The 20,319-nt window shown below is 57.7% G+C and overlaps 1 protein-coding gene across 3 annotated transcripts in view; it reads right to left on the minus strand.

Moving 5' to 3' along the window:
- The window catches only part of TNS3 (tensin 3), a 167,371-nt gene extending 149,003 nt beyond the window's left edge, over window positions 1-18,368 (minus strand). For 2 of the 3 annotated variants that reach the window (XM_088797632.1, XM_019731611.3), the window contains exon 1: window positions 14,992-15,687. Coding sequence is in view for 1 of the 3 variants with exons in the window: in XM_019731607.3 (XP_019587166.3) it covers window positions 18,164-18,193 (30 nt within the window). In the remaining 2 variants the exon portion in view is untranslated. Of the gene's footprint in view, window positions 1-14,991; window positions 15,688-18,163 lie in introns of those variants that run through there. The other variant, XM_019731607.3, reaches the window with a different exon arrangement.
- Between the last annotated feature and the right edge of the window lie 1,951 nt (window positions 18,369-20,319).

Here is a 20,319-nt window from a genome sequence, read left to right on the forward strand (position 1 = left end):
CAGGAGCGGCTCTCCCAGCTCTTGGGGCCCCTGCCACTACAAGCACAGGGTCCCGGGGGCCATGTATTGTCTGGTCAGCTGGCCAGTTCACACTGCACCTGATGTGTAAGAGATCGGCAAGGCGAAGGTCAGGGGCATCAGCCAAGGTCACAGCCCACAAGACAAAGTCCCTGTCCTCACCCAGTCTACTGTTTTCCTGAGAGAGCCAGCCCTCCGGGAAACCCACAGAACAGATGTGTGAGCTGCCCCAGAGGAAAACAGAGGAAAGGACAGAAATTGCACCAGAGATGGGGGAGGGGCATAGCAAGGGCAATCTGATGTTTTCTTTGATGTTTTATACGTGGGACTGAGGAGGTGACATCGGAGCAGACACGTGAAGAACACAGGGGCCAAGGGTGGGGACAAGCCACTGCAGGTCACATCCTAGTGGGGGACAGTGGCAGCTGTGGGGTGGGACGGGGCCCAGGCTTGTGGCTAATGTAAGGAGTTGGTCTGTGGAAATGGTGGGAGGGTCTGGCACCGTGACGTGGCTCCAATGCTGCCCTGTGACAGAGGCTGGGGCGGAGGCGGGTGCAAAGTGACAGAAAGTCCAGTCAACATCTTGTACCCACGATGTGCCCCTGGCAAGGGACAACAGTGGCTGGTGGCTGGCACCAGGTGGTTGCAGGTGCCAAGGCAAGGCGGCTCCACCCCGGACCCATCCGGAGGAGGAGGCTGGCGGGGCTGGGTGACAAGGTGGCTGTCTTGCTGGGGTGTGAACTTCAGTGGACGGGAGACCGTAGAGCCAGTGTGCATGAAGCGCTGTGTGGGTGGCCTGGGTGAGGACATCAGGAGGGGAGGGAGGCAGGGCTGGGCTCAGGCAGAGCCACAGGGCAGCGGGGAGCTTTGGCCTGGTCAGTGTCCGAAACTACGGTGGGAGACATGCTATGAGAGAAGGTCAATAACTGGCGGAGCACTTAGGAAAGTGACTGGACCACATGTATCACAAACCACAATCCAATGATGGAGGCACTGGACACGAGGGGTGAGCAGGTGGGCATGAGGGTGAGCATGCCATCGTCATTAGCAGTGGCAGGGAGACAAAGTCCACCAACAGGGGAGGTCACATAGACGGACAGAGGGACTCGGTGCCCCCAGCACCTGGCACAGGGGATACATCCCACACATGTGAAAGGAGCACGTGCGCAAACCCCTACCTGGAAACAGGTAAGATAATCCTCCCAGCACAGAGACCATGTAATAACGAAGACTGATTTCTGCTAAAGCACAGTCCTTGAGGGGAAAACAAACTACGTGGCAGTTATGCAAAGGTCCAACAATGTATCTGTGAGGAGGGCGAGTAGCACGGTAGGGGGCCTGGAGCCGCCTACCCCGCCCCAAGGTGTTGCAGGTGCCCCGAGACCCACAAGGGGCCCCTGAGGGGCAGGGGAACAGGAGCCACAGGCTGGCTTATTTGCATACGCCCCCTTGCACATTTTTCGGACACACCCAATTCATCTTTTTTTCATTATTTTCCCCCTGAGGCTATTTTGGCTGCAAGATAGATTCGACAAAATAACAGGGATTTGACAAATAAAAGGACTGCTTAAAGATGCCTTCCATTAATCTCAGGAGCCAGGAAGCAGTCTGGAGTTCAGCACCGAGAGCGTGAGAAACGATTTGCCTGGGGAAACAAAGACGCAGCAGCAACAACGGAATCGCTGCTGTCTCTGCCTCCATCTCAGAAATCAGTGACACATGTACACATACACACACGTGCACACTTGTACGCAGCTGTGTGTATACCCACCCACACACACGCACACATACTGACACGAATACACATGTGTATGTATAATACACGCATGCACACGGGGCTGTGCCTACAGAGGCCCATGACACGTGCGTTAACACACGTGCACAGTGCGGGCAGGGCGAGGCGAGCAGGCAGGGCTCTGTGTGAAGTGTGTGCTTGGAGCTTCCTGAATTCCAGTTCCCTCTTTTATAAAATAAACCCCACTGACTGTTGGGCAGAGAGGTTTGCTCAGAACACCATCGACTGCAGGCAATTCTGGAGAAACGTTTCATCAAAATGTGATCTTTTCAAAATTCTCTCTATTTAATAACACAGGAGGCGGCTTCCCTGAGAAGGTCCCCCTCAGGCTGTCCTGAGACCCGAGGTCTTACACCCTGGACAGTGTCTCTCCTGGTGTCTGCAGCGGCCCTGCTTGTCCCACGACGTGGGGGTCCTGCATCGGAGCTTGTCACAGGATGCCAGTACAACTCACAAGGGCACAATTATCGTGTAGTGTCTTTCAATTTCTTTTTTTTAACCCAATAATTGGGCCCTGCTATGAAGCAGTTTCTCTTATCAGCAGGTAAACCTCTAAGTCACACATCCTGACCAGAGAGAAGTGAAGCCACAGCCTCCTCCCCAGACAGAACCAGAGGGGACAGGTGAGATGTCCGAGGGGCGTGACTGCAGACACCTCTCTGTGGGCCTGGGCTGAAGGCCCCCCATTCAGACCCAACGGCAGGGTCCCTCCCACAGCTGCTCAGTGTGAGGCTCGACTCCCAGGGCAGGAGGGGCACCTGTGGGTTTCAGGGCAGAGGGTGACAGGGGCAGGCCACAGCTCAGCGGATGTGTTGTCCCCATGCAGCCCCCTACCCTCAGGAAGGTTACAGAAGCACAGGAGACTGAGCAGACAGCTGGGGAGAGCCAAGGTGGACCCCCGATCCACGCGACCCAGACCCTCCTGAGAGCACCGGCAGTCGGCCGATACTTAGCTCCAGTGTGTGTACTCGTAGAATACACTGGTATTTTTTTCATTCTGGTTCATTTTTCTAAGCACTGACTGATTTCTCTGCCAACTAATAAATGGAGACATCGGGGGCATTTGGAAATATACGGAATTTCCTTCAGTGGGAGAGGGCGGGACACCATGCAATCCCAGGCAAACCCTCCCACAAGGAATTATTCCACCCAAAATGCTAGGAAGTGTGCACCAAGGGATCACAGCCACTGCTCAAAGACGTGTGCCATGCAATTTTCCAGAGACAGTCTATGGACTGGAAGGATGCCCAATTTTCGGGAGATGGGGTGGGAGATGGCAGTGAATGGGCCGCAGGACATCTCCATGTCTGTCTGTCTGTCTGTCTGTGGCCTGGAGCCCCTGGACCACTCGTCCCCATCACTGAGGCCCCAGCAAGCAGGCCTGGGCCGGGCCAGAACCTCCACTGTCCTCCGCCCTGCACAGGCGCTCCATCCAGGGCTCTGACATGAAAGGAGAAGGGGGGACAAGCCACAGCAAGCCAGGGCACCAGGATCAAAGCTGGGGCCACTCCAGGGAGTCCCCAGCAGGAATGCTTCCTCTGCTCACTGATTCCCTTTCTTAGCCAAGGGCAAACAGCAAAGCCCCCTTCCCCGCCATCTGTACCCCTCCTTTCGGGCTGACTTGACACTTGGCAGAGGCCCCCACGCCCTCACCTGGAGGTGCCCCCAGACTTTAGGTGCCCCTGCCTCAGGCAGTGTCCCTCAGCCCAACTTCAAAGAACCCGGGCGGGGCCCCTCCCTCAGCAGCCCTGGGGGAGGGGGTTTCACTCCAGGAAGTGGGTTGAAGGCCTGCTGGCAACTTCCCACTGGCTCTGGTTCCCTGGATCGGGGTTCCCTGGCTGGGGGCTGGGATCAAGCCCCAGCCTCTCAGCAGGCTTCCGACGCCTGCTGAGAAGTCAGGGCAGTGGCCATGCAGAGGTCCTGGCCTCTGCCCCTCAGTGCCCACCTGGGCATCCTATATGGGGCATCACCCTCCATACACCAGCAGGAACCCAGCTCGGGCACCAGGCTGGGCCTTCTTACAGGGTCAGCTTATGTCCCAGGACAGGGAGCAGGAGGGGACTTTGCAGGAGTCCACGGACCGAAACATGGGAAAATCAGCCTGACTCCTCCCAGAGCCGATCGTCCTGTGGGGTCCCCAGGGGAGGCGACGTGGCAGAAGCCAAGGGAAAACTTCATGCGTCAGAGCTTCGTGCACCCTTGAATAGTACGCGGACATTGGAAACACGTTCAGATTTCAATAATGGGGGCTGATGTCCTCGGGGCCCACAGAGGCAGCATCAGGACAAAGGCCACCGTTGAGCCCAAGGGCTTTCTGGTGCAGATCCCAGGGCTGTGCTCTGAGAAGCAGGGACCGGGAAGACAGAGTCCCGCCAGCTGGACGCGGCATGAGGGGCGCCCCAGCAAGGGAGCACAGCCTCCCTGCTCTCCTGACCTCAGGCCTCAGTTAAGGTCAAGGGCATGACCCCTGACCTGCCCCAACATCTCATCACTTGGGCTGTGAAGGCTGCTCCCTCCATCTCTGTCCCCCTCCGCCCATGCCACCCAGTGCTATCGACAGAGACGAGGGAGCTGCAGGGTGACAGAGGCCAGTGCAGCCTGGTGCCTTGTTAGCTCCCAACACATGGGCATTTTGGGCAATCAGGGAACTGTGAAGACGGTGCAGCGAGTGGGTGGTGATGGCAGCGCTGAGTTGCCACCAGGGATGATACTGCGGATTCGTCAGCCAGTGTCTGGCTTCCAGGCACATCTAAGCGTGCAGGGTGACGAGACACCGGCTTCGATTATCTCAGGGAGAAGAGGTGGCAGGTGGTGGGCAACAGGGGAGGGAGACCTAAAGCCAGGAGAGCAAACCTTGAAAAGCACTGAATCGGCTGACGGGTTTCACGATCAGTTTCCTTTAATTGGGGGAAAGCTTGACATTTTCATCCTAAAGATGTGAGAAGGAAGCGAGCCCCCCCACAAGCACGGACACCCTCAGCCTCAGGTCTGCAGGAGCTCCACCTCAGAAGTCCCCTTTCCACAGCTCACAGCCGGGTCACCACACCCTGTACTACAACAGCGCTACTGACAGGCGCCCACTGCATGGGGAAAGCAAGGCTCGGCTGGCCAGCAGGAGAGCACACGGCCGACACACTCGCCAAGAGCACAGCTGACCCTAAGGCCAATGGCCTCCCACGGGGGCAGGCGTGCTGAGGAGAAGACCTGCTGCCCAGGGCAGGTGCAGCAGGTGACAGGGCTCAGTAATGTCTGCTGGCCCAGGACCAGGCCTCTGCCATTGCTGCTGGCCCGCTGGTTCTCTGGCCGCCACTGCCCGCTGCTGCCCAGCCCTGGAACCTCTGGCCTGTGGCTGCCACCTGGGCCAGCAGGCGGGGTCGAGACAGGCACGTGAGAAGCGAGGACAGCAGCGGGCAGTGCCAGGGGCTCTGAGGAGGCTGCAGAGAAGGTGCAGGTGTCGGCCGCAGAGCAGCGCAGTCTAGAAATGCCTTTGCCACACGCAGGCCGGGAGAGTGGGCCAGCAACTGGATCCTGACAGTGCCGCCTTCTCCAGAGTCTGAGGGTGGACACACTAGGACGCAGGCGGCACTCACACGTCAGCTGCACAAAAGCAATGAGTGAACGAAGGTACAAACAAAGGAATCGCTCTCCAACAGGGCCTCACATGCATCTGTAAGTAAAGCACGCCCCTCCACCTGCGGCAGCCACCCCAGGTAGCGCCTTTTACCCTCAGCCACAAGCCTGAGGCTTGTGAACGGACGCCCAACCGCGGCTCGTCCCTTATGGAAAGTGGAGGCAGGTGGTGGAGGTCCTGTCCCCCAGGGCCAGAGGCCACTGGTCACACCACGGCCCGGACGTGGCTGCTGTCTCTCTGGAGGACACGGGTCTGCCAATGGAGAGCGGCTGTGCGGGGCTGGGACTGTGGCCGAGAATAAAGCCACACTCTTGCGGGCACCTCATCGGGACTGCGAGCTGCAGGCCCCAAGCACGCCACACTGCAGACGAAAGGTCTCTCAAAATGTGGCCAGTTCTGTAAATGCGTTCAGTCCCAAAGAAAGGACTTGTGAACATAAGCCGGGCAGCCTCAGCAGAGAGCAGATCAGGAGAGAGGAGACAAATCTGCTGGGAGCCAGCATTTTTACAGGCACAAACCCTCATTTATATGCTGCACAGGAGCCTCCACATCGCTAGTGGGTCTGTACTCAGACTGGAACCCATTCTGAGCACAAGACAAAGGACATGATTCTCGTCATCCTACAGTGTGGATTTGCAAGGAAACCCCACAGCACACTCCGTCCAAAAAGAACATTCTTTTATGCTACAAGAACAGCAAAGTAAGGGCTTTGTACTCACGAGTCCTGTTAGGGACCCTACCGGATTCCTAGCAGGCATTTGCTACCAACTTTCAATAATATGACAACTTGAAATGTGGCTACTTTCCAAAAAGTAACAGTGGGCTAGATTTTCAAGTCTGTAAGATAAGTGTTAAGGGCCGCCTCTGAAAGTTGGTGGAGTGTATTGCAAAGCAAGGGGCCAAGAAAGCAGAATGGCGGCCCTGAGGAAATTAAAATAGAGACCCGGAGAAAATGCACAAGCACCTCCCTCTCTTCTAGGAAAGAATCGGCTTTGGAAGGTTTCCATTTGGGTATGGAATTGTCTCCTCCCGTTGAAAGGGCTGGGGAAGCGCCAGTGACGTAACTAAGGCTGTCCCCAAGGTCACGCAGCTATCGCTAAGCTGTTCAAAGCTGTTATCACGTAGAAATGCCAAGCAGCCTTGGTTCTCTGGTCCTTGGAAGAGCTCAGACCTTACGGATGACAGATGGGAACGAAACGTACACCACCCAACCTCAGAGTGTGTCAGGAGATGCGGGACGGGCTAACTGGGGCCATGATGGTCAAGGTCTTTCCCGAGCCCTGGGGAGCTCCGGGCCCCACAGGCCGCTCAGCCCAAGCTCTGCGTGGGAAGGGGCTAGCACGGAGGGAAATGCTTCTTTTGGACTTAGCTCCTGGAAAGGGTTAATAACTACCCTGGGGGATGAAAGAAAAGGAATGACAATGACACCGGTATGTAGTACCCCTAGGACCCACTGGTGCTCAGCAACACCTCAGAGAAGCTGGGTGACAGTCCCTGGGCCATGCTGGTGACTGCAGAGCCCGCTACCTTCCCAGCTGGGACCCTCAAATCTGCTCCAGAGCAGCAGGCACCATGGGACACAGAGAGACTTATGTCCCCGAAAGCACTGGGGTCTGAGGAAGGAGACAGAGCAGGGAGGGACGGGAGGAACCAGGAAGCACAGGGATCCCCGGCAGCGACTAGAGAGACCGCCTGCCAGCAGCTGCCCATTCGTCCAGCTCACTGGGGGCTCAAACCAGAAGCTGAGCAAAGGTCAGCGTCACAGTAGCTCCCCTGCACAGGGCCCCACCAGCACACAGCAGCCACAGGCCCTGCCATGGTGGCCTGGGGAGCTGCTGTAGACACACAAGCTGGACAAGTTTGTGAGGCCCTACCTTGGCCAAAGCCACACACACGTCCACTGCTGTCACCCCGCTGGTCCTGGCCACAGGCCTTCGGACCAGGGCGTGGACGGTCGGCCTCCACAGAGGGGCCAGGCGTGAGGATGCACTGGCCTCCCCATGGGCCACACACAAAATCAGAGGCCACGAGACAGCCAACAAGCCAGAGTCACAGTGGGCCGTCACTTTCTGAAAGGAGCCGTGCTGACCAGGATCGCCCACCACAAATGGCCAGCCTGCGGCCAGGTGCTCGTCCGGCAGCGTCCAGCCCCACTCCAGGGGGCTGGAAGGCATCCCTGCGGCTGGAACCGTGAGGACGACACAGAGACATGATGCGTTGTGTGGGACCCAGGTCAGGGACCCACCAGCATGAGCTCCACACACATCACACTTCTCAGGCTGACCCGTTACAAAGCCCTAGCCAGGAAGAGGAAGGCGACCCTGGGTGACAGTGTGACAAGGGGAACCTCAACACGCGTGCAGACACCAGTCAGGTGGCGATGATTTTGGTTACACGTCAGCAGTGAACGAAACGCGGCAGAAGTGCACTGCCCCCTTAAAGGTGTCCTGAGTGTGGGGTCATTCCGATTCTAATGGGGCTGCGCAGGGTGAAAGGCAAGGTAAACCACCCCTGCTGTGGCCACTCAGCTCACCCAGGTTTTCATCAGCCTGAGGTGGTTAAAGTCGCAACCTTGCAGGTGGCGGTGACAAAGGTCCCTGAGGGGCACCTGACCCAGAAATGGGAGTGCACGTGCTGTCCCAGCTCTTGGAGAACAGGGCTCAGGCGCCGCCAGCATTTCTCCATGTGGTCCCAGCCCCTCGCTGCCCCAGGGACAGGGCCTGGGGACAGGGTGCACACTGGCTCCTGCAGCGGAGCCTGCGCCCCCCGCCCCCAGGTGTGCGTGGCTCCGTCGTCTCAGGGTTCTCAGCCACAGCAGAGGGCTGCAGTACCTCCTTGCCCACACACGGTCCTCCCCTGCAGGCTGCACTCGGGGACACAGAGAGGCTGGCGCTGCCCCTCAAGTCCCCTGCCCTCCTGCACCCCGTCACTGCTCCAGGAGCACAGCCGGGGCCTGTGCCCTGGCCTCCCTCCCCTGGGGACCCTCCAGGACTTCCTCCCTCAGCTCGTTCAGCCAATACCTCCTTTGAAGAAGACACACACCACCTTGTACAGAGACCTGTGCCCACCTGGCCTGAAGCCTGCCTGGCCCCAGGAGCCTCCGCGACAAGGACGCACAAAAGGATGCCCCCCCTCCGGGTCCTCCACACGTGACCAGTACTGCTAATGCCCACGCAGGAACCCATGCCAGGAATCCTGGCCCAGCGTGTTGGGGGCGGGGCGGGACTGCGCGCTGGCATTCCTGATGGGCTGGGAACACACTGACGCCGGGTAAAAATTAACCAGCGTCCACCAGGTCGGCCGGGCCCCCTCCTCCTGGGCCGCCTGCCCCCGCAGGCTACAGTCAGAGGGGCTGCCTCCTTCCCAAGGCCCAGCACCTCCACCGCCAGGTCACCGGCCAAACAGAGCAGGCCCGGTCTGTGTTGTCCCCTCAGAGAAGCAGCAGAGGGACCCTGAGCCATTGCTCTCACAGATCACAGGCTCTGGCAGCGGCTCCCAGACTGAACCATTTATCCAAATTAAAACCAGTCTCCAGAAACAAAATCAGACCCTTCTAATTGAAAATAAAAGCAAGCAACCCTGAAGGCTCTTTTTTTTTTTTCAAATGAAAGACATTCTTCCTGCTTTCTCATTCCATTAATCACTGAGTTTACACAATCTGTCAAAATAGCTGGGTAAGACGGCTCCCTCTTCCTTTTCCTGCAGGCCTGGTTTATACCCCACGGGTGCTTACGGACACTGGGTGGACACACAGAGGCTCCAATGACCATGCTGTTTGTCAGCTGCAATCTGACCGTAAGATCAAGGGACTTGAAAAGTCTGCCCACTTCTGGGTATAAACTCAAAACAAGGGGACACAGGGCCTCAGAGAGGTGTGTGCCCCCTGTGCTCCCAGCAGCCAACGGCGGAAGCAGCCGCTGTCCCCAGACATGTGAGTAGAGAAGCTGTGTGTCCATGTGGTGGAACAGCACGCAGCCTGGGACGGGAAGGAGCCCTGACACCTGCTGCTGCACGGATGGACCCACAGGGCCGCACGCAGAGGGAACCGGCCAGACACACAGGACAAACAGCAGGGCCCCACTTACACGCGCGACCCTGCGTAGCCACTTCCCAGACACAGACAGGAGATGGTGGGGCCAGGCCCGGGGGAGGGGAGGGGCAGTCAGTGCTTCACAAACTCTGCTTCATTGGTGCAAGATGAAGGGTTCTGGGGGCGGACGGACATGGTGAAGGCTGCACACACTGGGAATGTACTTAGTGCCACAGGACTGTACTTTTAAAAATGATTAAGATGGCCTAGATTATGTTATATGTATTTTACCACTGTCAAAAGAAGTTTGTGTTCTCTGACCTTGAACAGCCTCAGAAGTCCTTCCAAGGACACGATTAGCCAGGATGTTCCCCAACGAGGCACACAGGCTGGGGGTGACCTGAGGACAGATGGTCACCACGCACCACCGCACGGCCACTTACTGTGCCGTCACCAACACATGGTTGTTTGCAGGTGGAGAAACGCTTTTCCTGCCACGTTGATGCTAAAATGCACAACACGAAATAATACCTATGATCTCAGCACGACCAACTCAAAAGGAGAGTGCACCCCGCACACCAGCAGGTAGGAGGTCGCCTCTGGGGCTGGTGAGATCACGAGGATACTTTTGCTGTGTCCTCTACCTCTTTTCCAAGTCTACAGGGAGTACATGTAAGTTACGAATTACCTTATAGAAAAAGAATCAAAAAACAATTTAGAAGCAAAACCATGTCCACGACCTGAGAATCTTCTCCTGCCCGAGCAAGACAGCCGACAAATGGCCCGGGCCTCCTGGGACCAGTAGAGAAGTGGTCCCCTGACCCACCGAGAGCCCCTCCCAGCCCCAGCCGACTGCCCAGTGGAGACAAGCACAGTTTAGCGCCCTCTCCTGCACCCCCAGCTTCAGACCTTTCCCGGGGAGATGAAGGGGAAACACACCTGTCCTGGATCACCACAAACTCACCTAGGACCTCCTCCTGCCGTGGGGGATGGGTCGCCCCTCCAAGAATGGGGAAGTGCGGCTCCCGCAGGAGCAGCCAGGCTATGGAATTCAGTGTGACCCAGGAGCCACAGCAGGACTGACAGCCCAGTCACAGGAACGCACACCCCCTCCCCGGGGAGTGCCACTGAGTTCCAGGCAGGGGTCTCCAGGACAGTCACGGTGACAAAGGGTGGCTTTAACACAGTTTTGCGGCTGCCAGAACCTGGCTGTTCCTTCCCAGTCCTCTGCCTGCACCGAACCTTTGATCTGTGTCCAAAATCACCAGTGGTGAGGGGCTGAGCTCTCAGGAGGCCTGGGAGACAGGCATAGGGGGCACCAGGGAGAGTGGACAGGGCCCTTTTGTTCCCCTGGCTCCAGAAAGAATGTATGTAGAACGCAGGCACCCCACTAATGGCCCAGCCTGGCCCCAGGGCGACGCGCGGCCAGATGTGGGCCTGCACCGTGAGTGACAGGCAACACACCACAGCTGTGTCCAGGGTGACGGGACAGCGGATTCCTGAGCCCTGGCTCCCCAGGGCCTCCCTGCAGCACGAAGGCCAGGGCGGCTGCACGGCCTCCTCGGGAGCATTTGCTTTTTCTCCTGCATGTTGGAGCAATTCCACTCTGTCTTTTTCAAACCTCGGGCTGGGAGCCATCGTTCATGACCAGTTTCAGAAATTCTACACTCGTGGGCAGCAACACAATGAAAGGAGGTGTGAGCCTTTTGCCTACCTGGAGGGTCCCCTGCTGCCTGGGGCACAGCCTGGCTGGGAGTGACGCCAACTGTTTGCCACTTGGGCAGCTGAAATGAGAATTCCCACAGATGTCTTCGCAACCTTAAAAACAAAGCTGGCTGCTAAGGATGTATGCGTGGAGGGCTATTACCTCTCCAGGGAGGAGAGGAAGGGGAAGGCAGGCAATGCACACGATGAGCCATAATTAGCGCTGAGGGAGGAAGGAAAGGGGACAGAAAGGCGCAGGCTCCCCGTGAGGAAGCAGCTGCAGCCAGCGGGGCTCCCTGAGACTTTATCTGCCCGTCAGGATAGAGGCAAGGTGGGCAGGGGACTGTGGAGACCCGTGGTCTTAGGAAGAAGTCCTAGCATTACAGAGGGACCTGGGTTCCAATCGGGGACCCCACCCGGCACCACACCCACACCCTCTCAGAGGCTCAGCCCCTAAACGTTTAGGGGCCCTCACCTTCTGTGGACTGTTGCCAGGCACAGGCTCTGTCCCTGGACACACCTGGGTTCCAACCCAGCCTGGACCCACCAGCCCCATGACGGTGCCAAGTTATCCAGGCTTGCTGAGTCTTGGTGCCCAGTTCAGAGAAAGGAGATGAAGCCATGTCTTGAAAAGTTGGGGGATGATCAGATCATGGAGAACGCAAACACCCAGGTCCATGTAGTTCAAAAGAAGGCGCTATTCTTACAAGGTTACTGGGCTGGGAGCAAGAGAGGTTTTGCTGCTTAGCCCAGGGACATATTAGCAGAGGTGTATCTCCTGGAGGTGGTGACTGAGGAGCATGTCCCTGGCCTGCCTGGGGAAGGCTCCACTAGAAGGAATTTTCATGATCACTGACAAAGACACCCTAAAAATAAATTTTTCATTAATTTAGCCCATTTGGGACAAAACATATTAATTCCAGATCACTGCCTTCTTTTTAAAATGAACATAACTCTTTTTAAACATGTAGGGGACACCATGATGACCATCAACCCTTCAGTGACATTGCAGACATTCTGACAGCTCCTAACTGGAGGCTCAGGTGGCAGCCATCCTGCCTTCAGCGGCCGCACCCCTCCTATCCAGCAGGGGCAGCCCCCAGTGGGGTCTGGGACACCAGGTAGGGTCACTGAGTGAAGCTGCGCCAGGGATGTCCCCACAGCAGGGCCCGCCTCCTGGACACGCAGCCAGCAAGTGCCCCCACCCCATGGTGGGCACTCAGGGACACACTTGATCTGCAGAGAGCAATCGGGAGTCCCTAAGCTGCAGATTCGAGTTTTCTGTTTGTACAGGAAGCGGACAGACATGAAGGAAATCACCATTCCTTCCCTGAGCACACAGGACTCAGCACACCAAAAGATGCAAAGCTTTTTCTGAACCTGAGTGAAGTTCACGCAGGTTCAGCCACATTTGGTGACAGTGATTTTTAATATCTTGCTGTTTTAAAAGCAGTGGGGCAGCGTGGAAACTGTGCAGTGGGACAGCCAGGGTTTAAATGCCAGTTCCATGTGGCCATCCCTGGGACGATCGGCCACCTGCCACACCCCCCAAAATGCACCCTGCTGAGCTGTGAGGTTAACACAAGTGACTGTCCTTCAGCAGCTGAGACAGCACATGGAATGGACACCACACTTCCGACAGGGATGGCTTTAACACGCTCTGCCAGGAATAAGTGGCACTCGCAGAGCTACCCAACACCGACTCCTTATTCTGAGTCAACAGAGACGACTACAAAGGACTCTGGATGGACAGGGCTGGCTCTAGGTTGCCGGTGACACCTCTCTGCTTACCAAGTCTGCAGGAAAGGGTCTGGGGTCCAGGGTCGGCTCACCTCCTGGACCCCTCCCCACCACAGCTCCTGCTGCCTGGAGCAGACCTTCAGGCTCAGCCACAAAGAGAGGCCTCTCCCCAAGAAGGGAGCATTGTAAGGGAGCCCCACTGCCCAGGGGCCAGCAAGGACATTGCAGGAGCTTCCTGCAGGCTCCGGGAGGGGAGCCCGCACCTCCCCCACACAGGAGCTCCTGAGGAGGGAACGAGAGGCCCTGCCCCAGACCCTGGTGGTTTATGCCAGGCTGATGTTTGAGGGTCTCAGGGCAGGCAGAGAGCCAGAGGACTGCTCTGATCCCAGCCTCACCATTTCACTCTGTACAATGGGCCTTTGCTGGCCACTGGGTCAGAAGCCCTCCCCTCTGGGCCTCTCTCCTCACCTTTTTTGCCTTTCTGCCTCCTTCTCAGGCCATTTGTATCCCCCTCAGCAACAACTCCTACAGCCAGGAAGAGACTTTGACCCAGTGACCTTTAGCTCCCAGGGTCACATTTGCAAGGGGCTCCATTTAAAAGCATGAGATGCCTAAGCTACACTGGGTCACAGCCAGTCCGGTTGCATCAAGGAGCGCGGTTCCCTGAGGCACTGCTTTTCCGCTCTGTTCCATGGTTGGCAAAGAAAGAATGCATCTGCGGCTGCAGACTAGCTGTCAGGACACGCATGCACTCAGCCAGACATGCAGTCAGACGTCACCACAGGCCGGCCCAAACCCTGGGAGCACCGCCCATGTTCCATCCACTCTGGCAAGCTACCTTGCCGTTCTTTGCCTCAGTTTGCACATCTGTAAAATGGGGCATAGTGCCAACTCCCTCCCAGGGTTATTTGGGTGAAATGAGAAGACTACACAAGCAAACACTCAACAAGCACAGCTATGACCAGGCTTTTACGTCTCTGAGGCCACGATTTGTAATATTACAAAGGAAGGTTACCATTACTTTGTCTTCCAGGTCAGGAGTCTGGCTTCCTGCCAGTTCCCAGTCAGGTCGGTCCAGAGGCCCCTCCACTCCCACAAGAGGCCCTTCCACTCCCGTTTGGGATGCCTGCCCCTCACAGAAATGCCTTTCTTAATACTTGTTGATTGATTTGCAAATATAACCACCCAGGTCCCAAAGAGGGAAGAGAAACCACAAGGACAAGCAAATCTGGCTCTAATGGCAGGGAGGACAGCACTTCAAGGAGAGTATTCAGACCAAAGCGTCCAGGAAATACACCGAAATGTCACACAAGCCTGTTCTAAAGGTCTGGGGGCTTCTAAGTGGGCACTGACACCCTCATTGGTGCCCTCGGTGGCCCCACACGCCCGCGGCGCCTTTATTATGTTTCAACCACGTTGGAGAGGGGGTCGCTAGCTTGCCCTGTCTTGGCAACACGAAGGGAGCTCTCGTGCTTCCCGCCGCACAGACTTTCAAATCACTTCAAGCAAAGGATCAGGCTCACTGTCAGGCTGAGGGCCGCGCGGGGACCCCGCAGAGACCTGGCGGCCCCGCACCCCTCCTCCCGCTCGTCAGCGGCGCGCCCCGCGCGCCTGAGGCACAAGCCACAGGTGGCCCGGCCGCCCCCGCCCGCTCCCTCAGCAGGACGGACGGCTGCACCAGCGACCCCTGCCTCCCTCCCGCCACAGCGAAAGGGAAGGAGGAGGCACCGCAGAGCCTGCTGGCACCGGCAGGGAAGAGCGCCCGGAACTTCCCATGGCCGGTCCCAGTTCGGCTCGCCACCCTGCAGCCTCGGGACGGTCCTGGAGAGTGAAGTTCATCCGGAGCGCCCCGACAGCGCCTCTCCGGCCCGCGTCCCCGACCCGGAGCCTGTCCTCCGACCCTGGCTGAGCTGGCCCGCGCCCCAGCTGCGTCCCCGCGCCCTCAGACCCCGTCTCCGTTCCCCTCCCTGGTCCCCGGCCGAGCCCAGTCCCTGCGCGTCCCATCCCCCTCCGCGCGCCCAGGGCGCAGACGCCGAGCTCGAAACAAAGAGGGCTGCGCGGCCCCTCCAGTACCTGGGCGAGAGCGGCGTGGTCCCGCGGGGTGATGGCGCAGCAGGCTGGGTGCCGAGCAGTCGAGCAGCGCGCGGCCGGGCCGTCCTCCTGGCTCGCGGCCGCCGCAGGGCCCCCTCGAGGCAGCGCGGGCAATCGCTGCCGCCCGCGCGGGGCCGGCGGTCACCTGGCCTCGCCGCCCTAACAATGCGGCCGTTCCAGGCGGGCGGCCGCCCCGTGCGCCCCTGGGGCCTCTCCCCACTGGCCAAGTGGACCCGGATGATCAGACTCTTGGAGCAGCCGGGCCCGAGTGTTCACGGGGCTTGCGGGCCGGGGTGGGCGGGCCGAGTCCTGGTTCCTGCACAACTGGGTTGTTCCTTCATTCATTCATTCGGACATACAGTAACTTCTCTCGGGAGCAAAACCTCCCTGCCGCCTGTAGCTTACAGTCTAGTCGAGGTCTTGCATACACAAAGCAAAAGAGAAGGACAGGGAAAGCCCTAGAGGCTTCAAAAGCCCTTTGAAGGTCAAAGGCCCGGCCAACGGAGGGAGGGGATCAGGGAAGACTTTGTGGGTCACGTGACTTCTTAAAATGAGTAGAAATGTGCAGTCAGGAAAGACGCTCCCAGGTAGGGGGATGCTCAGAGGAGGAAAGGCAGGAGATGCCAGCATCCCGGAGACCCAGAGGCCCCCCTCACTCAGTCTCCCAGCCTCGGTTTCCCCATAGGTACTGCATGCTCTTAAAGATCCTTCTTTTGCCCTCCTATGCAAAAGAGCAGTTTCACCAACACTTTATCGTGTGGAACACGGAACCCCTAGTATGAGGAAGGCATCGGCAGGACCTACTTCCTGCAGGCCAGGGACAGAGATTGTGTCCGCCACCTGAACCAAATGCTCTGAGCCACACCTGCAGGACGGCTGGGGGCTTGGAGCATATGACCGGGAACCGCCCTGACTCAGGAATGCAACAGCCAAACCCACCATTGCCCTCAGGTGGCCCTCCCCATCACTGCCCACGCAGGGAGCAGGGAAAACCACCCTGAAAGCGCTTGTTTATGAGCGGCCTTCAGAAACCGTGAGGCCCCCGATGCAAGGGCAGCCCAGGGAGGGGACACGCGGACCCCTCAGCTCACCGTGAGGACTGAGACCCCGCCCTGCTCAGACTCACTCCCACCTGACAATTCCTTGTGAAGATGAACTCCCCCTGCAGTGCTCCATGGGGGAGCGTTCTTTCTCAAGAAGCCCCAAGCCGGGGTGACTCATCCTCGAGGAGCTGGACATTCATTCCCTGAGGCAAACACTTCCTGAGCACTGGGCCCACAGACGTTTTTCCTGCCCTCTGGGAGACCTCTGCCCAAGAGGCCACTGCAGGAGGCTGGGGGTCCCTGGAAAGGAGCCTGAGGGGAGAACGGCGGTCACAACCAGCTGACCCCTAACGGGGTAAAGCTGGTACTCTTACTGTTCCAGCTTTAATGATAGGGAAACAGGCTAAAATCTGAGGTAACTGGCCAGAAGTCCCCCAGCTGGTCGGCGACAGAACCTAAGGACCCAGGACCACAGGCCAACAAGCTCCCTCACCTTCCCCGGAGCTGCCAGACCCCACCCGTCCTGCACTCCCACTAGACGACGGGAACTCCAGTCCCAGAGCCAACCTTGCCCACCTATCTGGCTGGCACTGAAGAACCCATCACAACGTTAAGGTCCGCATTGGTTGAACGACTAAGTGAACTTGAATTTCACCAGGTATTAGACTCATAAGTTTGCCCAAGATCTCACAGCTAGGAAGCTGGGGCTCTTCGTCCCTGCCCTGTCGGGGCAGCTGCTCCTAAAATCTCCGCCCTCCCGTTGCCCTGTGTGGCCTGCTGCCCCCTGCCGGGCTGGCTGGGCCCCACCACACCGCTGTGCCTGGGACCACAGCGTCTCTGATGTGCCATGTCCCCAAAAGGGAAGGCAGTGGCCCAGTGTTTGTCGTGTGTCCTCTGTTAGCCCCATCCGGCTGCTTCCCGGATTCCCCACCCGGAGGGCCCAGGGCCTCCCCACTTCACAAGCCGCACTATGAGTTTCCAAGAGTTTAAACAAAAACAGGGCACACGGCAATTATTTGGAAAAGGGAGAGCACATTTTTTCCATCCCTACCCACCCCAAAATACCTCAAATCTGAAAACAAAAGGCTCAAACCAATTTAGCTGAGGGAAAGCAGCCATACGTCCCAGCACTCCAGGCGAGAGGGGGGACTGGGCAGGAAGTACCTGCGTCTCCACCCCCACACACAGCCTCTCTCTGCAGCCTCACTCCTGCTCCTCTCTTCCAGCAGTTATGAGAGAACTTTCTGGAAGCTTGTCATTGCCATAAATATGGTCTTGGCGGTGGCCAACGTCTGGTAATTTTATATCCTTAGATCAAAGGAAGTATGTGGGCAATGACTTGGGTGTTTTTCTTACTTTTTACTTTCTTGCACTGAAAAATTATTTTCCAAAGAGCCGCTGAAAGGGCAGCAGGAAACATGATCCGAGATGTCGTTTCCTGGCCCCACGACGCTGCAAGCAGCCTGTGAAGTGGAAGGCGTATGAACCCATGCCGGCGTTGTCCCTTAAGACACCGAGTCCCTTGACATCTCCCAGGGACCCTCTCCTCTGTGTCTTCTCTCCCCAAATACTCAAATCCTTACCCACAACCAACAGTTCACTCTCTGTACCCCAGAACCTTTCAGGAATCAGTGAGACCTTGGCTCCCTCTCCCCCAAAACGCACATCAACCTCTGCAGAGTGAGCCTGGGGGCCCACTGCTGGACGCAGGTGACCTCGGGGCCACTGGTGAGGTCCTGGGAAGTGGCTGCTGGGGAAGGGAAGGAAGGTTGGAGAGGTTGAATGCCAGAGCTGGCCTGGGGCCTCAGCACCATTCCTACCTTCACACCCTGTCCTTTACACAATCTGCCGGCTTCTAAGAGTTAGACCCAAGTTTCCCAGCGTTCTGAGCAGGGACAGCATTTTCTGCTGTCAAAGGGGTCCTGGAGGGAGGAGGGGCGCACTTATCTCTGTCCTGCTTCTGAGCTGGCAGCCGCCGGCCCTGTGCCCAGGTCCACTGCAAGCACCGCGGTAATAAACATGAAACTACCCTCAGCTACACATCTGAGCAGGTTTTCTTCATAAACAGCAGTAACTGAAAACGTGAATCAAAGTAAACATTGTCACCTTACTCTGTCCAGGTTTGATCCTTCAGGAATCATCAGAAGAAATTAGGAAGACCCAACTCTGGGTTCCCCGGGCAGAGAAGGTGGCCTAGCCCAGAGCAAGCTCTGGTGTGCTGTTCTTAGCTCAGCACCCGGCTGACTCCCTCCCTCAGCTGGGACCACGCTGCTGCCAAAGCCAGTCTGAGAGCAGAAAACTAAGACCATGAGGCATCTGTGAACTGCTGCATGTTTCCTCTCTCTCTCTCTCTCTCTCTCTCTCTCTCTCTCCTCTCTCTCCACACACACACAGGTTCCAGGAATTATTTATAAAATCACACTAGTGTACAAAGGGTGAGTCAACATACGATTCCTTCTAAACATATCTTCCTCTGGAAGTGAAACATAGGGCTGATTTTTACGAAAAGCACCTGCAGCCTCGCAGGAACGCACCTGCCGCTGGTTGGACGGCTTGCCCACCCAGGGCTGACCTCCAGCTGCAGGACACCACAGGTGGGTCAGGGCCTGGAGAGGCAGTGCTGGGAGCTGGGACTGGCTCACAGGTTGCTGGTGAGATTGCCTGACCTCAGGCCCTGTGCTAGGCGAGCAGCCGACCTGCAACGAAGGGCAGGTGATCTCGCCCTGCCTTGGCCCAGGGGTCTCTCTGCAAAGCTGCGGGCCCTGCACCCCTAACTGGCCACCGCATGTTTTCATGCTCATGGGCCCGTGTCTTCTCCTGGAGCCTGGATTTGAAATCCAAGAGTGGCCAGTTGTTTGCTGTGTGACTTTGGCTAATTAATCAACTCCTCTGTGCCTCTGTTTCTTTTCCTAAAAAAATTGGAGATGAGAATAGAACCAACCCCATGGGGCCGTTGTGAGCGCCCAGCCAGTCAGCCAACGCGAGCTCCCTGCTCTGTTTACAGCAGTGCCCGCACTCAGTGGGGTGGCGGCTCCCCAGGGCTGACCAGACCCAGAATACGACACCCCCTCAGTTAGGGGAGCCAAGAGAGCTCGGCAGCAGAGACAATTCCGGCAGCCTCCATCTGCAGCAAAGGAAGTGGCCTGACATCGTGTGGACTGAACCTCCTCCCCGTGGCCCCTCCTCGCAAATGCCAGAAAAGCCTCCAGCCGGAGTTGCGGATTCCAGACCTGCCGCTGTCAAAGTCGCCCTGGGGGAGGGGTGGCTGAGCGGGCAGATTCCTGAGCCCAGAGCTCTGAATTCCAGGGCTAGATCCAGGAATGCGCTTAAAAAAGGTCTGCCTGTTTTTGTCATTACTGCCTCCAAAAGGGTGTGCACACACTGGAGGGCAGAGCTTTTCACCTGGAGCCTTATGAAGCAGCCCCCCTTTCTACTGCATCGGGGGAAAGCCGGTCGGCTGTAAACTGGTTCAAGAGTTTATACGGGTGTGTTTCCAGCAGTTGGAAGGAAGAGCTTCGGCCTGGCCTGCGGGCTTCTGGGCTGAGCTCACCGCTGCCCGGCAGAGCCAGTTGCCTCATTCACGGAGACGCTGGAGGGTAGGAGCGATCCCCTGGCCACCGCAGGCTGTTTTACAGTCTGAGATGCAAGCTGGACGCTGAACGAAAGACACTGTGTTGGTTTCCAGAAAAGAGGTTTTGGAGGAGCTGCACTAAACACCGGCTCGCCCCCCCCCCCCCCCAGTGTGCCCCTCACCAGCCCTCCAGGAACTGGGCTCTGATGTCCAGGTTGCCCCATGCTCACCCGTGTGTTACTCCCCTCACCCCCACGTCTCTGCAGCGGCCGGCAGCGCCCTGAGGGAATCACTGGGCCGGCTTCCTCCGAGTGCAGAACAGCACCCTGAAAACCCCAGGGCCCCCAGGGTGGTACCCCAAGAATCCCCAGCTGTTGTCCTCATTTCACATGTGGCAAAACTGCAGCTCAGAGAAGGTGGGTTGGCACCCACCCCCCGGGGCATCATGACCTGCCTGTGACTGAAACTGGACGCAGCCACTGAACGCGATGGCTTCACAGAATTTCCTCAGTAGGAGGTTTTGCTCAAACTATCTAAAGCTATGCAGGAAAGACATGCTCACATCTATAAACATTTATGTGCTTAGGAGGGACCGTGGAGGAAGGGAAGACCCTCACTGTGGTAACCAGGCTGTCTCCCGGTGGTAGGAGACTGACCGCTGCTAACCTCACGTTATACTTCCTTTAGTTTTCCACC

This window comes from Rhinolophus sinicus, chromosome 4 (genome assembly GCF_057876585.1).
Source record: "Rhinolophus sinicus isolate RSI-liver-muscle chromosome 4, RSI-T2T, whole genome shotgun sequence".
Classification (NCBI taxonomy): domain Eukaryota; kingdom Metazoa; phylum Chordata; class Mammalia; order Chiroptera; family Rhinolophidae; genus Rhinolophus; species Rhinolophus sinicus.